The 18,987-nt window shown below is 50.4% G+C and overlaps 1 protein-coding gene across 1 annotated transcript in view; it reads left to right on the forward strand.

Moving 5' to 3' along the window:
- The window catches only part of COL13A1 (collagen type XIII alpha 1 chain), a 51,840-nt gene that overhangs the window by 15,166 nt on the left and 17,687 nt on the right, over positions 1 to 18,987 (forward strand). Inside the window, exons 11-25 of the mRNA XM_088059515.1 lie at positions 2,273 to 2,389; positions 2,843 to 2,884; positions 3,729 to 3,755; positions 4,469 to 4,504; positions 11,807 to 11,839; positions 12,411 to 12,437; positions 12,990 to 13,052; positions 14,867 to 14,920; positions 15,919 to 16,005; positions 16,477 to 16,530; positions 16,740 to 16,784; positions 17,339 to 17,407; positions 17,702 to 17,725; positions 18,157 to 18,210; positions 18,857 to 18,901. Of these exons, the coding sequence (XP_087915641.1) occupies positions 2,273 to 2,389; positions 2,843 to 2,884; positions 3,729 to 3,755; positions 4,469 to 4,504; positions 11,807 to 11,839; positions 12,411 to 12,437; positions 12,990 to 13,052; positions 14,867 to 14,920; positions 15,919 to 16,005; positions 16,477 to 16,530; positions 16,740 to 16,784; positions 17,339 to 17,407; positions 17,702 to 17,725; positions 18,157 to 18,210; positions 18,857 to 18,901 (777 nt within the window). The remainder of the gene's footprint in view (positions 1 to 2,272; positions 2,390 to 2,842; positions 2,885 to 3,728; positions 3,756 to 4,468; positions 4,505 to 11,806; positions 11,840 to 12,410; positions 12,438 to 12,989; positions 13,053 to 14,866; positions 14,921 to 15,918; positions 16,006 to 16,476; positions 16,531 to 16,739; positions 16,785 to 17,338; positions 17,408 to 17,701; positions 17,726 to 18,156; positions 18,211 to 18,856; positions 18,902 to 18,987) is intronic.

Here is an 18,987-nt window from a genome sequence, read left to right on the forward strand (position 1 = left end):
CCCTGAGGAGGCTGAGCAAGCATTGCATTGCTGGGGTGCAGTCAGGGTGGCTGGCTGGTGCTTAAAAGAACTAAAAAATAGTTCCAGTCGACAGCTAAAAATATAGAATGACAACTGAGGAAAATGACACCTGATCTCCCACTTACTGTGTCCACTTACTGTATCGACTTACTGTCCATTTAGCTCTGTGGGGGTCCTTTTGTGCTGAACACTTTAATGAGAATATAATGATGTGGCACTAACACTTGGTGTGTTTAGGGATCTGCAAGGATGGGCACTTGCCTAGACAAAGTCTGCTGTGCCCAAGACAGCAAAGTGACAGCAAACGGGACTTTGGGTGAGCTCCTTCCAGCCACTCCCTGTGCTGGGGCAGGGCTCCTGCTCTGCCCAGCTCCCTGTCCCCTACCAGCACCCCATTCCAGCATCCCATTCCAGCACCCCATTCCAGCACCTCATTTCAGCACCCCATTCCAGCACCCCATTCCAGCACCCTATTCCAGCACCGTGCTGCACTTTAGTGCCCTAAATTTGGAGCATGGACTGAGCTGGCAGAGAGCAGCTGAAGTGTGGCTGGAGGAGGAGAGCTGAAGTGAGATGGGCAAAGCCCCCTTTGCCTTCCCGTGGTGCATCCGTGCTGGGGGTGATGTAAGATTCAGTGGGAGGAAAGTCTTTGAAGCTGGAATGAGAGGTCAAGGCAAGAGGAAATCTAGAAATATATTCCAGTGTCCTCCCAACATCTTCATTAGGTCCAAATTACCTTCCATATTTAAAAGCTATGAGACCATTTACAGGACAGTTGAATAGCACTGAGTATGGAGGGAAAGGAAGCTTAGGAAAGAACCTGCATTCCCTTGCAAGGGCCAAAGGATGAATGAAGATGCACTTTAAAAATGGGGATAAGCAAGGGCACCCCTCCTGCCTGGCCCAGCAGGCTTCCCAGCGTGGGCTGCGGGTTGGGCGGTGAGGCACAGGAAAAGGGCTGTTGCTCCACGTATGACCGAGCTTCTCGTGAGCCTGGCCCACGTGTTGGAAATTTTCTTTTAAATAGAGCTCGTGGCAGAAAGGATGAAATTTGCAGCTTACTACTTTCATTTATCATTCTAAATAAAGCAAACATCCCTGTATGTTTTACTAAAGGCAGCCAGGATAAACAGCGCGCTTGGTAGGAACACAGGGGACAGATTTCATGTGTTTTCCTCCAGTGTATGAGGTTGTAGAGAGGATAAATGCAATGGAGACCAAATTGCACAGCCACTGACTTTTGATTGAGAAACAGCCATGTTTGGTTTCTAGCTTCTTGTGGATCCACCAAGGAAATCTTTTCAGATTTAAATTGGATCACTAGCAGTAGGCAGTCATGGTATATTATCTAGGGAGGTGAACCTAAGCAAACAGCCTAGCACGGGGTACCACAATGCCCTAGGAGCCTGCTGGATTCATCAATTATAGATAATCAGTCTGGTATTCAAATGTGGTGCTTCCAACCCACTGTCTCCTCAGTGCCGCTCGGTGCCACGTCCAGGTCCCTTGGGCCAGATGACATTGCTGAGGCATGAGCCACAGCCACCAAATGGCTACTGAGGGGCCTGGGGAGGAACTGGCTCAAACAGCTCCATTTCCAAGAGCTGAGAATGGCAGGTGGCTCAGCATGCACTGCCTTGTTAAATCTCAGAAAAACAGGCTCTGCCTGGTGTACGTGGGCCTGCCTTGGGTGGGCTCCAGGAATGCCATGATGATCTTGTTATTTTCTTTTGGGTTTGTGGCATTTCTACTTTTGGTCCTTGGCAAAACAGAGGGAGTGTTGTCCAACAAATATAGTATGGGGGAAAAACAGGCTGAGGTAAGACACTGTGGCTCTGCCTGGAAGTGCCAGTGTTGTCATGGGAGGCTTTGCTTCACATGTGACTGTCAAGTGCTTTGGAAAGCCTCCTCAGAGACTCGAGAGATGTTGGTCTTTGACACATAAATTTTACTCGACTGGCTTAATGAAGAAAAAGGTCTCTTTGGATTGCTCTGTCATCACTAGAGCCCTTTAGAAGGGAGCTCTGACCAGGTGACCTCAGATGTCTTTGCAAACCACTGGGTGCTGGCTCCTGCTTCCCAGCTGTCCTTGGCAGGGCTCTCCGTCACTCTTGGAAACTTCTCCTGGCAGTAACCCGGGACTTGCTTCTATCTCCTCTGTTTCAGTCAGGCTGGCCTGCCTCTGGCCCTTAGGGTGGTGGTGGTAGGGGTTTGCTCTGCCTGCTGGTAACTCTTCTTTTCCAAACTGCAGGGTGAACAAGGACAAGCGGGGATCCAAGGTCCCCCAGGGCCCCCTGGTCCGCCAGGGCCTGCTGGACCAGCTGGACCCGAAGGAATCCCAGGACGTCCTGGGCCAATTGGACCCCCTGTAAGTCCTTACCAAAACCCAAATCCTTCTGTTTCCTCGTGCCCTAGGGCACAGGCTGTTTCCTCTGGCCTCTGCTGCTTCTAGGGAAGCTGAGGTAGCCACGGACAGGAGGCTTGCAGAGAATATGGATGTGTGGAGAGGAAGAAGTTCTGGGGAAGGAGGGCAGTGAGAGGGGAGGCAGAGATGTGAACTGGGCACTGCTGCTATCTGGACTCACAGTGAGTGACACCAGGCTCATTTCCTCCTCCTCAGCCCCTGCAGATGGCCCTGGGGAGGAAGTAACACATGGGGTGTAATTGTGGTGCTCCCTGCCACCCCTTTGAAGTCCTGTCCCTGTCCTAGCAAGCAGCCGAGGAGGGTGGGAACAGAAGCAGCATTTATAAAATACTACCATTGCTGAATGGCAGGGCAGAGGACAGAAAATGTTGCTAATGTGCCTCTCTCTTGCAACAGGGCAGAGCAGGAGAACCTGGAAAACCTGGCAGAGATGGAAAGGTGGGCACCAGAAACCAGCTCCGTTCCTGGGAGCTGCAGGGGCAAGCGTGGCATGCTGGCTGTGGAATGAAGGGAGCTTCCATCTCAAAGGGTTTTCAAGGCCTGCTAGCAGGACAAGCAAGTCTCATTCCTGGAGGCAAATCCACACATAATCCAGGGGTCAGGGATCCTACAAGCATCCTCATTTCTCTCTGAGAGATCTTCATATCTCTCTGAGGAGCCAAGGACAGGATGGCTAAACACCTGAATTGACAAAGCAGGCAGCATCAAGGGTGGTATAGGCATCAGAGCATATCTAGAGTAGCTTTCCTTTCCTGCCTGCTCACAGGCAGCTCCTGCATAGATATTTTGTTTATTTATATTTACACACACACATATGTCTGGTATGCTTCATGGTTCATATCAGGTAAATTGTTTGGTTATTTCTCATTTAAAGACACAAGTGGTTTGTTTGTTACTATATTCTCTCTGTTTAGCTTGCCAGAGGAAGCTGCAAATGCCTGATTTACTGCAGAGCTGCAGTGGGCTGGGGACAAGTTCCCCAAGCAAGCCAGAGAAACAGAAAAGATTCTGGAGCATAATGCATAAGGCAAAGCAGGTTTTTAGTGTTCAGATTCAGCAAGGACAAACCTGGGGGATGGAGCACTATGGGCATTAATTCATTTGGCTGTATGGACTAAGGTATCTACATGAAGAATAGATTGGGGATGTTTGAGCTCACCAGTGCGAATCTCAAAGGGGTGTTTCAAATCAAACCAGCCAGAATCCCATCCCCCCATCACCCTGCTGTCCATGTAATGTCTACACTTTCCAACCCCAGTGTCTGTTTTGATTTTATCCACAGGGCTTACCTGGGCCTCCTGGACCAAAGGTGAGACATCTCACCTCACTTTAGAGCTGTAGAAAGATGATGAGCAGAGATGGACTCTCTTGACGAGGACAGATGTGTACATTTTGATGAATGGAGGAGGGGTAAAAGAGGTTACATCAAATAGCTGAGAAAGATTCCTGACCCAGCTCAGCATTGCCTCTGGGGCCCAGCCCCTGTGCTGACTCATGGGTTTTGTCCAGGCCACACGTCTGAGCTGCATCTCCACTGAGCCAGGCACGCCTCATCAGCCCATCTTGCAAAATTGTTTGCCACACACAGCTTTATTGGCTCCTGCCATTCTCAAAGCATTTCCCAGCGCTTCAGGAATGGATTTTGCAATGCTATTGTTAACTCTGCCACGGTTTCCCATTTATTCACTTGCCAAAGTGCGAGGGAGGGGGTGGTTGTTGTTGTTTTTCAGCTGCAGCCACCCAACCTGATTTGTTTTTATCTGAGATATATGTAGCCAGGGTGAGGAGATAGGAACCATGGAGCTGGGGCACAGAGCTGACACGTGTTACCTGTCTGCCAGGGCTCAGCCCAGTGCAGGTAACGCTGACCTGTGGGTCTGAAGGGGCAGGAGCTCAGTGGAATCACTCTGAGCAAAAGGCAAACTTTCCCCATGGAATGCTCTCCCATCCCAGCAATACCCCAGGGAAAAGGGCTTTGTTCCTCTCAGGCCAAGCCTCACTTTGTCTTTTTGCCTTTTGCAGGGAGACGCTGGGATTCAGGGATACCCTGGCAGAAAGGTAAGGGAGGGGAGCTCCGGTGTTGTTAAATGAATTAACTGCACTGATGCTTTGTGGAATCATGGCTGAAAATCTGTGGACTGTGCTGGAGCCTCCTGTGGAGCTCTGCTCCTGCTGGGTCTGCAGCAGGCCCACAAATTCCCTGCTGTCACCTGTGTAAAGAGATCCTGGGCCCAGAGTTATCTTTAACTCTGCAGCAGCTACCGAACAAATGTCTCCCTGCATGTGTGTGCCTCTCCACACCCACTTCCAGGCTGAAATGCATTTCTTGTGCACCCAGACCCATATGGGAGGCTTGAAAGAGCCAAATCCCTGGCTACTGCTCTCTGGGATACAAGAAAGAGTCAATCCTGCTCTGGGTTAAAAGGCAGAAACCGGCAGTGCCCGAATGCCTTCAGCAGCAGCTGATTAACAGCAGGGTTGTCAAGCCCTGAGGGTGTAATGAAGAGACAGAAAGAGAGACAGGGGAAAGACACAAAGGAAGATCAAACAGGAGAGAGAGAATGAAGAGATACTGCTAAAGAGATGTCAGCTGGAGAAGGGGAAGGTGAATGTTCCCAGCAGGAAGGAATCCTGTGTCCCCTGTTATCTCCAGGTTGCTTTATGGGTGCTCTGCAAGCAAAATGGCAAGACCTGAGAGCTTTTTAATTAGCTCTGTATAAACTGAGAAGTTTTTGTTATGTCAGGAAGTGGAAATTATAGCCCCTGCAGACCACAGCCCACTCTTGCAGACAGACACAATTTATTGCCCCTTCTCCCGGTGAGCCGTCGGATTTTCCATTAGGAGCCCATCCTGTTCTGTGTGCACGGGGCGGGCGGCTCTCGCAGCGACCTCACAGCGAGGGCCTCTCCTACCAGCTCCTCTTACATGAAACAACTTGTCTGGCTAATTCACTTCCCAGGAAAAAGCCCACACTGGTCTTGGAAGGATGAGCCCAAGGCTGTGACCTTTCTCTGGGAAAGCTAGAAGGAATGGATGAATGTAGGGGACCAAATCCTAATGGGAAGGGAAGGCTGAATGTTGGGGAAAGCTGTTAACTCAGATGTGATGTAGGATATGGGACCGCTCCCTTCACACATTTCATACACTGAATATCTCTCTTGATGCAGAGTGGTGCTCCTCTCCCACACCCCCAGGGGCAGGGTGGTGTGTGTGGGACATCCCTTTCACACCTCTGCCAACCTTTCTGGCAGCCCACAGCTCCTTTTCTTGCTGCTGCGTTTGCTTCTTCCGCTGCTCTCTTTCTTCTCTTCCTCAGGGTGAGGTGGGCGAGTCAGGCCTGCCCGGTGCCCGCGGCCTCCCTGGAGCCCCAGGCCCCAAGGTAACCCTTAAACTCGAGCCAGTGGGGGCACCTCTCAGGGGCAGATATGTGGCACAAGCCTGTCCTAAAGGCCAGGGGTTGGAGACAGTTCTCTAGAGCCTGGAATGCACCATGTAGACAGGAACACTGGCTCCTGTGAGAAGGATCTGGGCAATTGTTGGCCAAGGTGATTCCGTGCTGTCCTGAACACAGTCCCCCATTAAGGAATAAAACCAACCCAGCCTGTAGAGGCTTTTGGACCAGAGCTGTGAAAATGAGGGTACTCTGGACCATGAAATGTTTTATTGGTTTCTATACCCTTATCATGTAGAAAAGCATTGGTATGGGCAAGGTCCAGCATCCACTCTGAGGACTAAACTGCCTTTGCACTCCCTGCGAGGGGAGGGCTGCAGCCAGTGCTTGACTGGTACCACGTGAGAAGAACCTGAGTGCTGGGGTTGCTTTTGTCACACCCCTCTTTTTGCTGCTTTCTCTTTGTCTCTTGTTACGATTGAACTGCTTGCTTGGTTTCCCCTTATGTTCACTGTCCCTCTCTGTTTCCCCCCTTTCTCTCTCCTTTGCTGGGCAGGGTGAAAAAGGGGATGCTGGCATAAAGGTAGGCTTGACAAATACGTTTTTTTCTAATGCACGGTAGATCACCTGGGAGATGCTGCTCCTTGGGCTGATGGATTGTAAGGGGAAGTTGGGTCCAAGGCAGCTCTGTGGGGTATTTGATGGAGTACACATCTGTGCTCTGATTAACCACAGACAGGCACTCCGAGCTCGGGCAATAAACGCAGCCTTTATCCGTTCCGTGGAATTCGATTCTTACCAAAGGCATTTCTCTGACTATGAGGCTTGCTGGTGATTTGTTACATCTCCCTATTTGATGGGCTAAGTTGGGGTTTCCTCATAAAATCTGGTTAGCTGACGCATCAAATCCACTCAAACTCCGCGATTCAGGCTGAGGTTTGGCACCAGCTTTTCTGTCTGTTTCTGGACACTTTTTACAGGCTCATATGGTCTCTGCCCAGATGTTATCTATTTGACTGAAATTTACTGGACCCATATATTTAAAGTATATTACTCAATGCAGACTGTGCTTAAAACATTACAACGTTGGCAAGTGTTCATGGAAGTCAGAGCACTGACTGTGTCATGCCATACATCTTAGACACCGTGAGGAAAGACTGGTCCTGTAATATTTGGAAAGGCATTAACAGTGACACGTACATCTCAAGTATTTAGTGTGTGGCATGCAGCTCATTTATCTTGCAGCACATACACTTTCTGTATCTTTTCCATCTGGGTTTGAAACTGTTTGAAAAGAGAAAAGGCCCCTTCGGAGCTCACCAAGGATGCGTTACTTGGAGTTTAAAGAAATGTTCTTTGGGAATGCAGGCTCTGGGTTCATAGCTGGACAGAGCAGCAGTGATTGTCTTCCTACAAGAAAACAACACCTCAGAAATACAAGAGTGCAGGTAGAGCCCAGAGGTTCCCTGTGTCCATCTCCTCATCAGTGTAATTCTATCAAGCACGAAGGTATTGCTCCTGTTTGCTGCGGTGTGAACGAAGGTGGAATTGCACCCAGAACTGACAGGTTTTGAGGGCTTGGAGTTTGCTGTTCTCTCCACAGCAGGTCTCCTCCCATTAAGCTGAACTGGAAGACTGAAGTCAGAGTGTGGCCTGGGAGGGAGAAAAGGCTGAAAGGAGAAGCTGTGTTTTGTCCTTGTTTAAAGTCCCACGTTTCACCTGCTGTACAAGGACTAGCCAGCTCTTCACGTGGGTTCTGGCAAAGGGGGAAGTCTCCAGGTATTGCAGGCATGTCTCAGGGTCATCCAGAGGGTGAGAACCTCCCCTGACTTGGGGTCACCCTGGAGACACAGTCTTGCTACTTAGCCCTTTATTTATCCCTTGTTCACCCTACTTAGGAAGAGCAGAGATGAAACCCACCGCACTTATTTGCTCCAAAGGGGCAAAAATCCCCAGCCACGAAGCAGCAGCTTCTTTCACATACAGGCTATAGTTTGTTACTGTCAAGGTCACTTTTTTCTTGACCTCCTTTCTTTTTGCTCAGAGGAGCTGAAAGGGAAGTGCAGGCACATTCTTAAATCAGCAGCCAGACCTCACCCAGTAGCAGCTCCTGAGCATCCAACAGCATGTGCATTTGTTGTCTTTGGAAATTGCTTCTTTCTGTTGTCCTCCCACCTAGGAGCATTGATTGGAATTCTGGAAGACTTTTAAATCTTCCAACTTTGAATCCGATTGCCTAGACTAGATTGTACCTTCTCTTTGCCTTGGGGAGCCCTGGACAAACACTATAATTCATAGGTTAGCTGCAGTGGCCAATTTTGCATGGAATATCACTGCTTTGGCTGGCAGTGAAGAGCATCTCTGTCCCAAAGAGGGTTCCTAGTATCACACAAACCCCTTGCTCATTTAATCATCTCTCCCCACCCAGTGGCAGGTGCAGCACAACCTAAATGGTCTCTCAGCTGGTTTTTTTTTTTTATTTTCTGTGGCCACCATTTGTACTTTGATCATGTAAGGACCTTAATCTGTGTCTCATGAAAGTCATTAGGCAGTGACTGTGGTCACCTGGGCCACTTGAAAGAGCGTTTGACTCAGTGCCCCCAGCCTGTCACATTCGGCTTCACTGTTGTTTTTTTTTCCTGAAAGATCCCTAGGATAAGGCTTTTTCTCATGCTCTGAGGAAGGAGCCGTAAAGTGCCCACAACCTTTCTCAATAACCCCCTGATAATTTGCCTCTCACAGCAAACAGCAGAAAGGAAGGGTGTCTGCTTTAATTGGCAGCTGATGAGCTGATCAGCGTGAGGCATCATTGGCACCCAGCGGGGATGGAGCTGCTCACACCGGGTAGAGGAGAGGTGTAGCCTAACTCTTCCAGAGGCAAGCGGGAGAGGCTTCCTAAATCAACATGAAGCTTAGGAGAGCTGGGAGATGCTCCTGGCTGCCTTCCTGAAGCCCCCTGGGATGTTTTGCTGGGTGTTTTGCCTTTTGTACCCAGCTCCTGCCTTGGCTGCAGCGTTTTAGTGCCGCTTTTGGTGGGCGGCTGCCGCTGCCTTGGCTACGGCACCGTGCAGCTCCGAGGGCACCGGGGGGTCACAAAGGGAGCGGCCCAGCGGGTCCTCGCTGTGCCACAATGCCTTTCAAACACTTAAGAGTTTAAAGATGTTCTGGAGAGTTGTTTTTCTGCCTTTCTTTCTCTTCTTCAGTGGCGCAGTGTCACGTTTGGTGCTGCCCTCTGTGATTAGCCCGAGTGTGATCCCGGCGGTGCCGGGGGCTGTGCCGGAGTCACCGGGAGCGCAGCGGAGGGAGGCGGCTCGGAGATGTCCCTGGGGGGGTCACCGTGCTCCCTCTCACCGAGGGGGGCTTTGCTTTTGCAGGGTGAAATAATTAGGCAGCTCTGCAGGCGGGTAGTTTTGCCAGGAAAGTCTCTGGGAAGGGGAATTACTGTCACAGGCTGGGCTGCCCTATGGGGATGGTCTCTGCGAGCAGGGTGGGTGTCTCCCAGCAGAAAGCAGCAGTCTTCCCTGCTGGGTCTCACTTAAAAAAGACAGGGAAGGAGACAGAGACAGATCCACCTTCTCCAGTACAAAGTATTCCTAATTATTGCTTTACTTTTCTTACTGCTGAAAATAGGGTAGTTAAGTAGGCTGTGTAGGGCAGGAGGTGCCTGCACTAGGTTATGTATGTTATGATATTAGAAGGTATTTTACAAAATACAGTTCACAGGGTGCTGTAATTACGAAAAGTTCTTTTTAAAAAAAAGCATAGACATATATCCCTGCTAAATAGCCCTTCCAAGCGAGGATTAAACACCCACAGCACAATGACAGCGGCAGTACACAGATTGCCTGAAGATGTTTTATTTTCCAGTTATCAGCAGACAAAATTCAGGCTAGCAGCACAAGGCAAACCTTGGATTCTCCGTCTCTCCAGATAGGTTTGTTCATCCCAGAGCTGCTGCAGGCCGAGTGCCTCCCTGTGCCCTACAGCATGCTGTGACATGGCATGTGGCACTCCAGTGGGGTCAGTGCTGCTGTGAGGCTTGAGAGGCCCCACTGATGGGAAATGGCCCAGCGAGGGCAGTCAGCTTGATGATCACTGGGTGGGGAAATGGTGCCTCACCTCGCTCAGGAGGCTTTCTCATCACCTGTGCCCTGGGCTCTCCTCACGGAGCCCTGGGAGGACTCATCTCCTGTCTCTTGCTGTCTTTCTCTGTGTGTCTTGCTCTGCTTCCAGGGGGAGAGAGGCATGCCAGGGCTGCCAGGAAGACATGGCTCTAAGGTACCTTGTAACCAGAGGAGTGACGCTTGTCTGCCCCGTCCCACCCTTAGCGCTCAGCTGCCCCTGATGCACAGGCATTTGTGTGTGTGTGTCTGTGAGCCAGTGACTGTCCTCAGCTGAATTATTTATGCTTCTCAATTGCAAAATACAGGGCCTCATTTTCGAAGGCAGTGGTGGGGGAAGAAGTGTTTTACAGAGCAAATGGCATGCCCGGTCTGGTGCTGGCTTGCAACATCAGGATCTTAATGCTTTACGCCAGTGAGAGCAGCCAGTTGCTGATGTTTGCAGGGAATTGGGGTTTGGTGAATTGGGTTCCCAGGTGACCACTGCAGATGTGTGTTAGCCCAGCTGGGATAAGCAGGGCTGCCCAAGTGGGAACCTGGACTAATGCAGCGTTGAATCAGGGTCAGTGTGTGAGCAGCCCTGCATGTCTGTGGATTGCAGTTCAAGGGTAAATACCAGAAAATAACATGATCTGCGTTCGCTGCTGTTTGAAGGCTGAAAAATGAGGAACAGGCATCCCAAGGCTCTGTGAAGGCCTAACCAAAGCCACTTACTGCACGTTATCCCTTTCATGACTCTAGCTCCTATTTTCTGAATTCTACTGACCCCGAGACAGTCTGGAATGCTTTTTTCCCCCCATTTATTGCATAGAATCCCTGATCTCCATCTTCTGTCCTTGTGTTTTTTAGCTTTTGTCCCCGATTTCTGTTTCAGAAAGCTGAGAGGTATGATCCTGCTGCTCTCTGGCTCCCCACTCCTCCTTGTTTGAACTTTTCCAAGCTTTTTTCACTTTGAACTTGGCTCCCAGTCCTCACTGCCTCACGTGCTACATCCCAACCCTTCACATTTCCCAGCTTTTAACACCACTTCACTCCCTCCCCTCTCCTTAGTTATCCCTCATATTTGCTTTTTTAACTGGACCTTATGTAACCAGGGCCTAACTATTGCTAACACAGGGGATACAGAGATTTCAGAGCAGATGTTTGACAGGGACAACCTGCTGTTTGCATCAGCGCTGTCGAGGGAAATGTGGCAGTCCCTGTGGGAGCAGCTGCCTCGGATGGCAGGGCAGCACTCCATGGTCCCGTGGCCATGGCTTGCCCTGTACTGCAGAGTGACACCTGAATTGTGGTGCTTGGAAGTCTGGTTTTTCCCCTAAGGTGGCTTCAGAGCTCTCCTGGAGACACTTTACTGCAGGGTTTGTCTGCTGTGATAAAAACAGACTGGGAGGGAATAGCAAGGCCGAGGCTCTGGGGTATGAGCTGACCTTTCTCAGGACGCTCCTGCTGAGGTATCTGGGCTCAAGCCTTGGAGTGGGGGTTTGGTCCTTGGTCTGTCTTTGCATTCCTCAGTTATTTGACACTGTTCTGCTTGTTGGCCTTTGCTTCACTTGCAGGACTAAAACCGGGGTGGGTGGGGGTGGAAATCCATTTGTCTTGACTGGGTTGTGCTCACGGTGCCTGCCTTTGGAAGAGCTTTCTGGAACCCAGAGCCACTGCCATAGGTGAGCAGCTGCTCAGGGAATGAGGATGTGTGCTGTTACAGCATTACTTCTGAGTTGTGGAAAGGAAAAGATGTGGATTTTTTGCGTTTTAAGTTTCACCTGAGCGATGCTGTTTCGTTTTAAAACAAATGTGTGTTGGATTAATTTCAAACGAGGTGTTGCTGTCTTTCCTCTCTCTTCCAGGGCGCTCCTGGGATGGCTGCCGCAGGGATGAAGGTCAGTTTTGCACTGCAATGCCTCGAGTTGGGCACGGGCTGGAGCTGGGAGAGCTCAAGGCGCTAGAAAATGGTCGGACAGCTCCCACTGATGGGGAATATCAGAACTGCCGTGCCTTCGGCAGAGGTACCAGACCTGTCTCCAGCCTCACCCCTGCTGCTCCCCGGCAGCGAGTCTGGTGAACTCCCATCAGCACAGCTGCACCCGCAGCCTTGCTCCCCTCCTGTAAAAACAGAGCAAGGAGTGGCAAATTCCTTTGTGCCAGCACATGAATCTTGTCTTGCTCTGCTCTTTTGTACATCTGCAAGTACTGCAAGGTGGTTACTCTGTTCTGTGGAAGCCGTGGGTGACCCTGAGGTTTGGTGGTTTCTTACAGCAGCCTGGGAGCTGGCTAGTGGAGATAAAAGAAGTTCCAGACACAAAAATATGCAACAGAAGCACTCTCGTGCCCTTAATCAGCAGCTCAAAGCCCCCATAGATGAATGTTCTTTTCCCCACTCTGATAGCTCTAGGAGGATTTGTACTCTCCTCTGGTTTGTCACTCACTATTTTCCTGTCTCTTTCTCACCAGGGCGAGCCTGGGACTCCAGGAGAAAAGGTATTCTCAGAAGGTTTTGCTCTGAGCTTGCACTTCTGGTTGGTTTGTGTATTCTTCCCCTCCCTGAGCAGCTGAGGGATGTCTGTGTACTTCCCAGTGCCCAAATCCAGGCCCTGATGGCCACAATAAGCCGAATGGCAGTAGGATACAGTGATTACCAAGTGAGAGAGGGACCATACCGCAGATATTTCCATCCTCCTGCTCATGCTGGTGTCACTGGGAATTACCTTCCAGCTGCCTTCCTCCTTCCCTCCCTACTCCCCAAGAGACGCAGGGCACACTTGGCTTAGGAAGCAGGTCCCCTCTGCTCCTTCCCTTCTGCCTCCCAGTATTTGTGTGCCCCAGAAGAGTCCCTGCAGAGGAGCATTCCCATCTGAGTGTGAGTTCCCGAGGCAGGCACGGTGTGCTGCTGCCCCATCCCTCTCCATCCCGGAGCAGCCGGCTTGCTTTGGGAGCAGCTGGCTCCTCTTGTTTGAGGCTCGCTGGGTTATGTTACAGCATGTGACAGCCGTATAACAGACACGTTCTCTGTCTCTTTTCTTCCCCACCAAGGGAGATTCTGGAGTCCCAGGGAGGATGGGCCCCCCAGGTTTGCCAGGGAAGAGGGGGCAGCGGGTAGGACATTGCGTGTTTGGGCTGGGTGTCCTGGCAGCGCCGTGTTCCTGCGAGCGGGAGCTGCCGGGGGCCTGCCGTGTGCTGCTTGCGGGGGATTATGTGTCCTTTGCTGGCTCCTGCCCCCTTGGTGAAGTGTGTTTGCGTGTTCCCGCTTGCAGGAGGTGGGGGCTGCTGGCAGGCAGGGCAGCATGAGATGCCTGGGATGTAGTCTTGTCCCGGGAACGATTAAGGACAGTGCCGCATCTCTTGACTCCAGAAATAACACCCTAAACAGGGATTCAGTAATCTGACCTCCTTCCTCAAGAAATCCACTGCTTTGCACCCTAGTTCTGGCAGCACGGGATGTTTTCAGTAGCTCTTATGGACAAGTGTATTCAAAACTGAATGAAAAGTGGGATACCAAGATGGAATTGGGGATTCACAGAGCCCTGGGACAGGATTGGGAATCATATATTTACAAAAACCTCCAATGCCAAACCTCTTCCTTGGGTATGAGGTCCTGAAAATGTTTTCCCTCTTTCCAAGGAGAGAAGCATTAATTTAGCAATGTGCATACTCTGAGGGGGAAAGAAAGCTGGGGGAGGGTTACAGGTGGCTAGAAGCCAAATTACCTTGGAGGAAGGGGTCACTGCACTCTAGAATTGCCTGACAAAAAGATTGCTGCTGGTAGATTATTTTCCAGGGAGCCACCAGTGCATGTCTGTCCCTGGAGCATTGATGCAAGCCCCCTGCATGTCAGATGTGTGCCCTTGAGCTCTGATGAGCAGCAGCAGCCTCTGCAGGCCAGCAGCGTGGCTCCAGGAGGGAGCTGAGCACCTGTGGGGGGAAAGAGGGTTTGAGTTCTTCTGTATAATCTGTACAAGTTGCTGAGTCTTGGAGCTGTGGGGATGGCAGCTAAAAACACACCTTTCTCTGGTGATGCATTTGAAACCTCTCTTCAGGGTAACAGACACTTCAGTATATCTCTGTGTCCTGGCAAAATGCAGATTTCCAAACAGGACACTGTACCTGGCAACCATGGGTTTAGCAGCTGGATGGAATGGTCTGAAGACAACTTAACTTCAACATAAAGACCAGTAATTGAACTCCAATATTTAAAGTACAGCCCCGGTGTCATGGTGAACTGAGCAAAGCCACTTCACCAAGGGAATGCTGGATGCTCTCAATTGCTCACTGCCTGTGGCATCCTCCATGCTCCATGGTGCCTCACACAGCTCAGCCTGCAGCTCTCCAGGCATCATCTTACACCATCAGCTGCTGTCTTTGCCACTTTTGCCACTCCTGCCTTCACTACTTACATGGCCAGTGCGTGTCCCAGAGCTTGGCTGCCAGCTGAGGCGCTGCACTGCTTGGGTTTTTTTTTGAGAGCATGATGAGTCTGGGATTTGGAGCTAGGGAAGAGGAGCAGGGCATGGAGAAAGTCCTGCATTCCAACTAAAATTCACCCTGGGTGACAGCTTCTGTGGGCATGTGGGATCAGGGAAAGCCTGTGCAGAAGAAGTGACAGGGAAAAGTGTTTAGCAGACCAGAGATACAAGGAAGATGCTAGGGGAGACCCTGGATCCCCTTCCCACTCACCTTGCTTTGGAGAGAAATAGCAATGATGTGCAGAGAGAGTCAAAAAGATGGGCAAAAACATGTAATGTAATGTCTTGAGCTGGTACTGCTCAAGGAGGATGCCTTGTCTGTGCCCAAAATAAAATCCCTAGGGGTGGGAAAGGGGGTGTGAAACCAGGAGCAGCTCACCCTTTTGCTGCTCCTCCAGGATGGAGAGCCTGCAGAGTCAGTTTTGACCATGTCTGTTTTGCCAACAGGGTGAGAAGGGACGAGCTGGTGACCCTGGGCTTCCTGGACTCCCTGGCCCAAAGGTTTGTCTCTTTCCTGATTTTGTTTTTTTTTTGGGGGGGTGCTGCTGTCACCCCTTTTCCTCCCTCCCTCCTGTGCACAGCTCACACATTGTTAGCTGACTGTGGCAGCATGTTCTGCACTGCTGAGTTGTTCTGCACTGCTGTCATCTTCAGACAGGGATGTGAGGGAGGGACACAAGAGATGCCTTTTTGTAGGACTTGCATGCCCTCATGCAGTGAGGGGGAGGTTGTGGTCCTGGGAGCAGGACCATGGAATCGTGTTCCAATAGTTCCCCTTTAAAAGCATGACCTCAGATGTAACACAGTATTTCAGCCTCCCTCCTGCTCCAAGATCCATGGGTGATGAGGAGATGGGCTTTTGGGGAGCTGCAGTGCTGTGCTCTGGGTTGGAGGAGTGCTCAGAGACAACCAGAGCAGGTCAGATAAAGCTAAGCCCTGAAATTGGCTTTTCCCCTGTGCTCTGAGATTTTCAGATAGAAATCACACCTTTCAATCCAGACTTTCACAGGATGTTTTTTCTTTGGGAAAGGGGACAGTGCAGTGAATGCCAGTGGCTGTTTCAGGAAGGGATGAGGGTGTAATAGCAAAGCTTTCCTGTTACTGCCTCCTACCTGCCCTGTGCAAAGGACATGGTGTGCAGGGCTGAGTGGCTGGTGGCTACAGCTCCAGAGGGAGGCATTCCAAAAGAAGCCATCATCAGGTGGTTTAATCAGCTCAGTTTCAACAGCAGAAGAGCACAGTGTTCCAAGGGAGGCTGGGGATGAGGGCTGTCCATGTTGTGTTGTCCTGTGCAGCTGAAGGGATGAGCTGTGGCTGCTGGCAGGGTTCCACGAGGATCCTCAGGCAGGCCCATGCTGTCCTGGTGTCTCTCTGGGCTATCAAGAGTCCAGCTGACGGACCTTGTCTTGGCTGTGTCTCTCTAAGCCAGTATTTTGGCAAGTGAAATTACAGAGGGCCAGAGTCTGAACTGAGACATGTGGCTTGTTCTTTGCCAACAGGGAGAGAAGGGAATTGCTGAGAATGCTTTGGTGGGAGCTAAAGGAGAACCTGGCCCTCCAGGTCTGCCTGGACCCCCTGGACCAAAGGTGAGTGATTTTTCCTTCATGGGGTTGTGTGTTGTGAGGAACTGCACCCAGCACAAGGTGTGTAGGAAAGAGCAAAGGTTGTATTCATCTGTGCCCACCTCTGATTACCTGCTGGAGGGCTATCAGGTTCTACAGAGCGTTTTAGAACTGTTGTTCTATATGCTGCAGATGAGAGAGTTTGTGAACTGTTTTTGGAAGGAAAATACCCTTCTTGTGCTCAAATAACTGCCCTGTGAGAGTAACTCTGTGAGAAACCAGTCTTAACACTCCCTCTGCACTGGGTGGAACAGAAGAGAGCGTGGTGGACAGTTGTGGCAGGAGATTTGGGCTACCTGAGGAGAAGGGGCACAGGAGGGGTGCTTGGCTGGTGCAGTTCTGCAGTTCTTCCTCCTGGAAATGCGAAGCCAGCAGGGAAGTTGCACCCTCTCAACACAATACAAACCCATTCCCTTCCCTTTCTCTTCCTTTCAGGGAGAAGCTGGTGATGTTGGTCAGCCTGGTGCTGCAGGATCACAGGGAGAAAAGGTACGGAGGGCTCGGAGTTCTGAGCTCTGGGTTCTGAGGTTCAGGAGCTGCAGATTGGTTCCTGTGTGTACAAAGCTTAGCTGAAAATGAGAATTCTAAATCAAGCTGTCTAGCCCGGACTGTTTCAGAGCACCAGCAGAGCACGATTCCTGGAGTTCCAAGAAAGTGAAGGGACAGACTTTGCTAAAACTGTGATCTTCTTGTTTCAGGGGGAACGTGGTTCACCGGGAGACCAGGGACCCATGGGCCCAAGGGTAGGTGTTCCTTCACTAACCAAGAGTTTTGGCCCTTCACAGGGATAGTGGGACCACACTGACAGTCCAGATTGGGTCTTGCTGTCACTAAAAGTACTCATAGAGGGGCAGTGGCTAAGTTTGAGATGGGCTGTTTCTCCACTCCTTAGCCTCACCCCTACATTAGAGGAAAAACTTCTCCCAGGCCATCTCAGGGTGGCTCATTCGTAGGAGGAGATGTTTGGACATGCCAGTCTGGACTCAGGCCCTTGAGCTACCAGAAAAAGGTGACAAGAGAGTGGGTGCGTGCCCACATCCAACAACTGGTCAAACAATCCAGCTCCTGGATTCTGGCCTCAGCTTCATCTCTTCCCAGACAGCCAGCTTCCATGGTCATGACATGGTGATCTGAGCTGGGCTGGCTGCAGTGCTGTAGAATCTCCTGCACTTCAGAGGCTTTCTTTATTAAATGAAAAACTGGACACTCATGAATTGGGCCCCTCTGAGCCCAGAGTGAACCACAGCTCTGAGCACCCCGAGGGAAGGCCCCTGGCTGAAGACCTGGTATTTTGCAGGGCCCCAAAGGAGAGCCTGGGAAGGATGAAATGATGGACTATGATGGGAACATCAGCGAAGCTCTCCAGGTGAGCAGCTGCCCTCCTGTCCTGTGAGGTGACTGCTGGATGCTTTACTATTTCTCACAGACAGGGAACAGTGTAGATCTGCTCCCTTGGCAGTAGCAGCAAAGGGAAGCTCTTGGTTGTGCCATAGTCCCCTTCATCCCACACATCACTGCATGCAGTGTTTTTGTAAACTCCTTACTCATTTGGGTCGGTGTTACAGTAGTGGAGAACAAGCCAGCTCCAGGATAAAGCTTAGTTTTCCAATGACTGTTTACTTTTCTAATTTTATTTTTTTCACTTTTTTTTTTTCCCTAGGAAATAAGAACTTTGGCCTTGATGGTGAGTTCCTGTCTATGCTGTGGGGTTTTCCACAAGTAGCTGTATGTCTGTCCTAAGCAGATGGGCTGACAATTTAGGTGCAGCTAAAGCACTTGGCCTTTGCCATTGGGAGCTAAAGCTGGGGCAGCTGACAGCTGAAAGAAAAGCTCATCTTGCCTTCTGATCTTGGCACTTGAATTCTAATCAGGACTTTCATCCCTCTGCTTTAAGAGGTCATGCATGCTGCTCAGAACAGGGGGTGCTCAGAAGGAGCAGGGAAGAGCAGCTCTCAGGGCTCTCTATTGCTCATCTTCCCAAGAAAATATGATTTTGGGGATCCCTTGGAATAGTCCTGTGTGATTTCCCCTTAAACTTAGGAGAGGTATTTGGTTTCAAAACACAAAAATACAAACCCTGTTGACAATATGAAAATATTTTTTCTCTTGATCTAGGGACCCCCAGGACGTCCAGGTGTGGCTGGACCTCCAGGGCCACCAGGACAGAAGGTATTGTCTCCATTCAGCACTCACAGACCTCGGGGAAACACAGGACTGGCCCAGGCAGAATTCCCACCCACAACTCTTCCCAGTGCTCCTATATTTCCTGTCCAGCCCTATCAGATTCTCCTGCTGTCCTCTGCAGCTCCTCCTCACACACAATATCCTGGAAAATCTCTTTTCCCACAATGATAATGCCTAATCTGAAAGATGAAGGATCTTTTCTACTCATCCTTCCCTTCAGGAAGTGGCTTGTGGGAACCAAACTGTGGGACTGTGTTGGTTGGGGACTGCATGACTGCACTGGGGCTGTGAGGTGGCAATCAGGATCAGCAGACTGGGAAAATTCTCAGTCACATAATGTAATGTTTCAACAGGGGTTTTCCTGGGGTTTTTTTGTGGGTTTTTTGTTTGCTTGTTTGGGTTTTTTTGTTGTTTTTAATTTTATGACTGCAGAAAAACCCAGGGCTTTCCATCCTTTATTTTTAGTGATTACAGGAAAAATCCTGGATTTTTCATGCTTTTTTTTTTTTTCCCCTGTGAGTAGTGTGTGCAGACTATTGCTGCACTGCCTGCCCTTCTTCATCACAGTGCCCCAGAGAAGGAGTCAAAATAGCTGCTTTCAAACTGCCAAAGTAACAATTCTGTGTTTCAGGGTGAGATTGGCTTGCCAGGTCCTCCAGGCCACGATGGAGAAAAGGTGAGGCACGATGCTCTTCCCTTCAGAGGTCTTACCTGGAGTCATCTCTGAGTCACTGACTTCACACAGTTGCTTTTCCCACGAGG

Source organism: Pseudopodoces humilis, chromosome 9, assembly GCF_049639895.1.
Source record: "Pseudopodoces humilis isolate 2021_Gansu_Grassland_sample_001 chromosome 9, ASM4963989v1, whole genome shotgun sequence".
Taxonomy (NCBI): Eukaryota; Metazoa; Chordata; class Aves; order Passeriformes; family Paridae; genus Pseudopodoces; species Pseudopodoces humilis.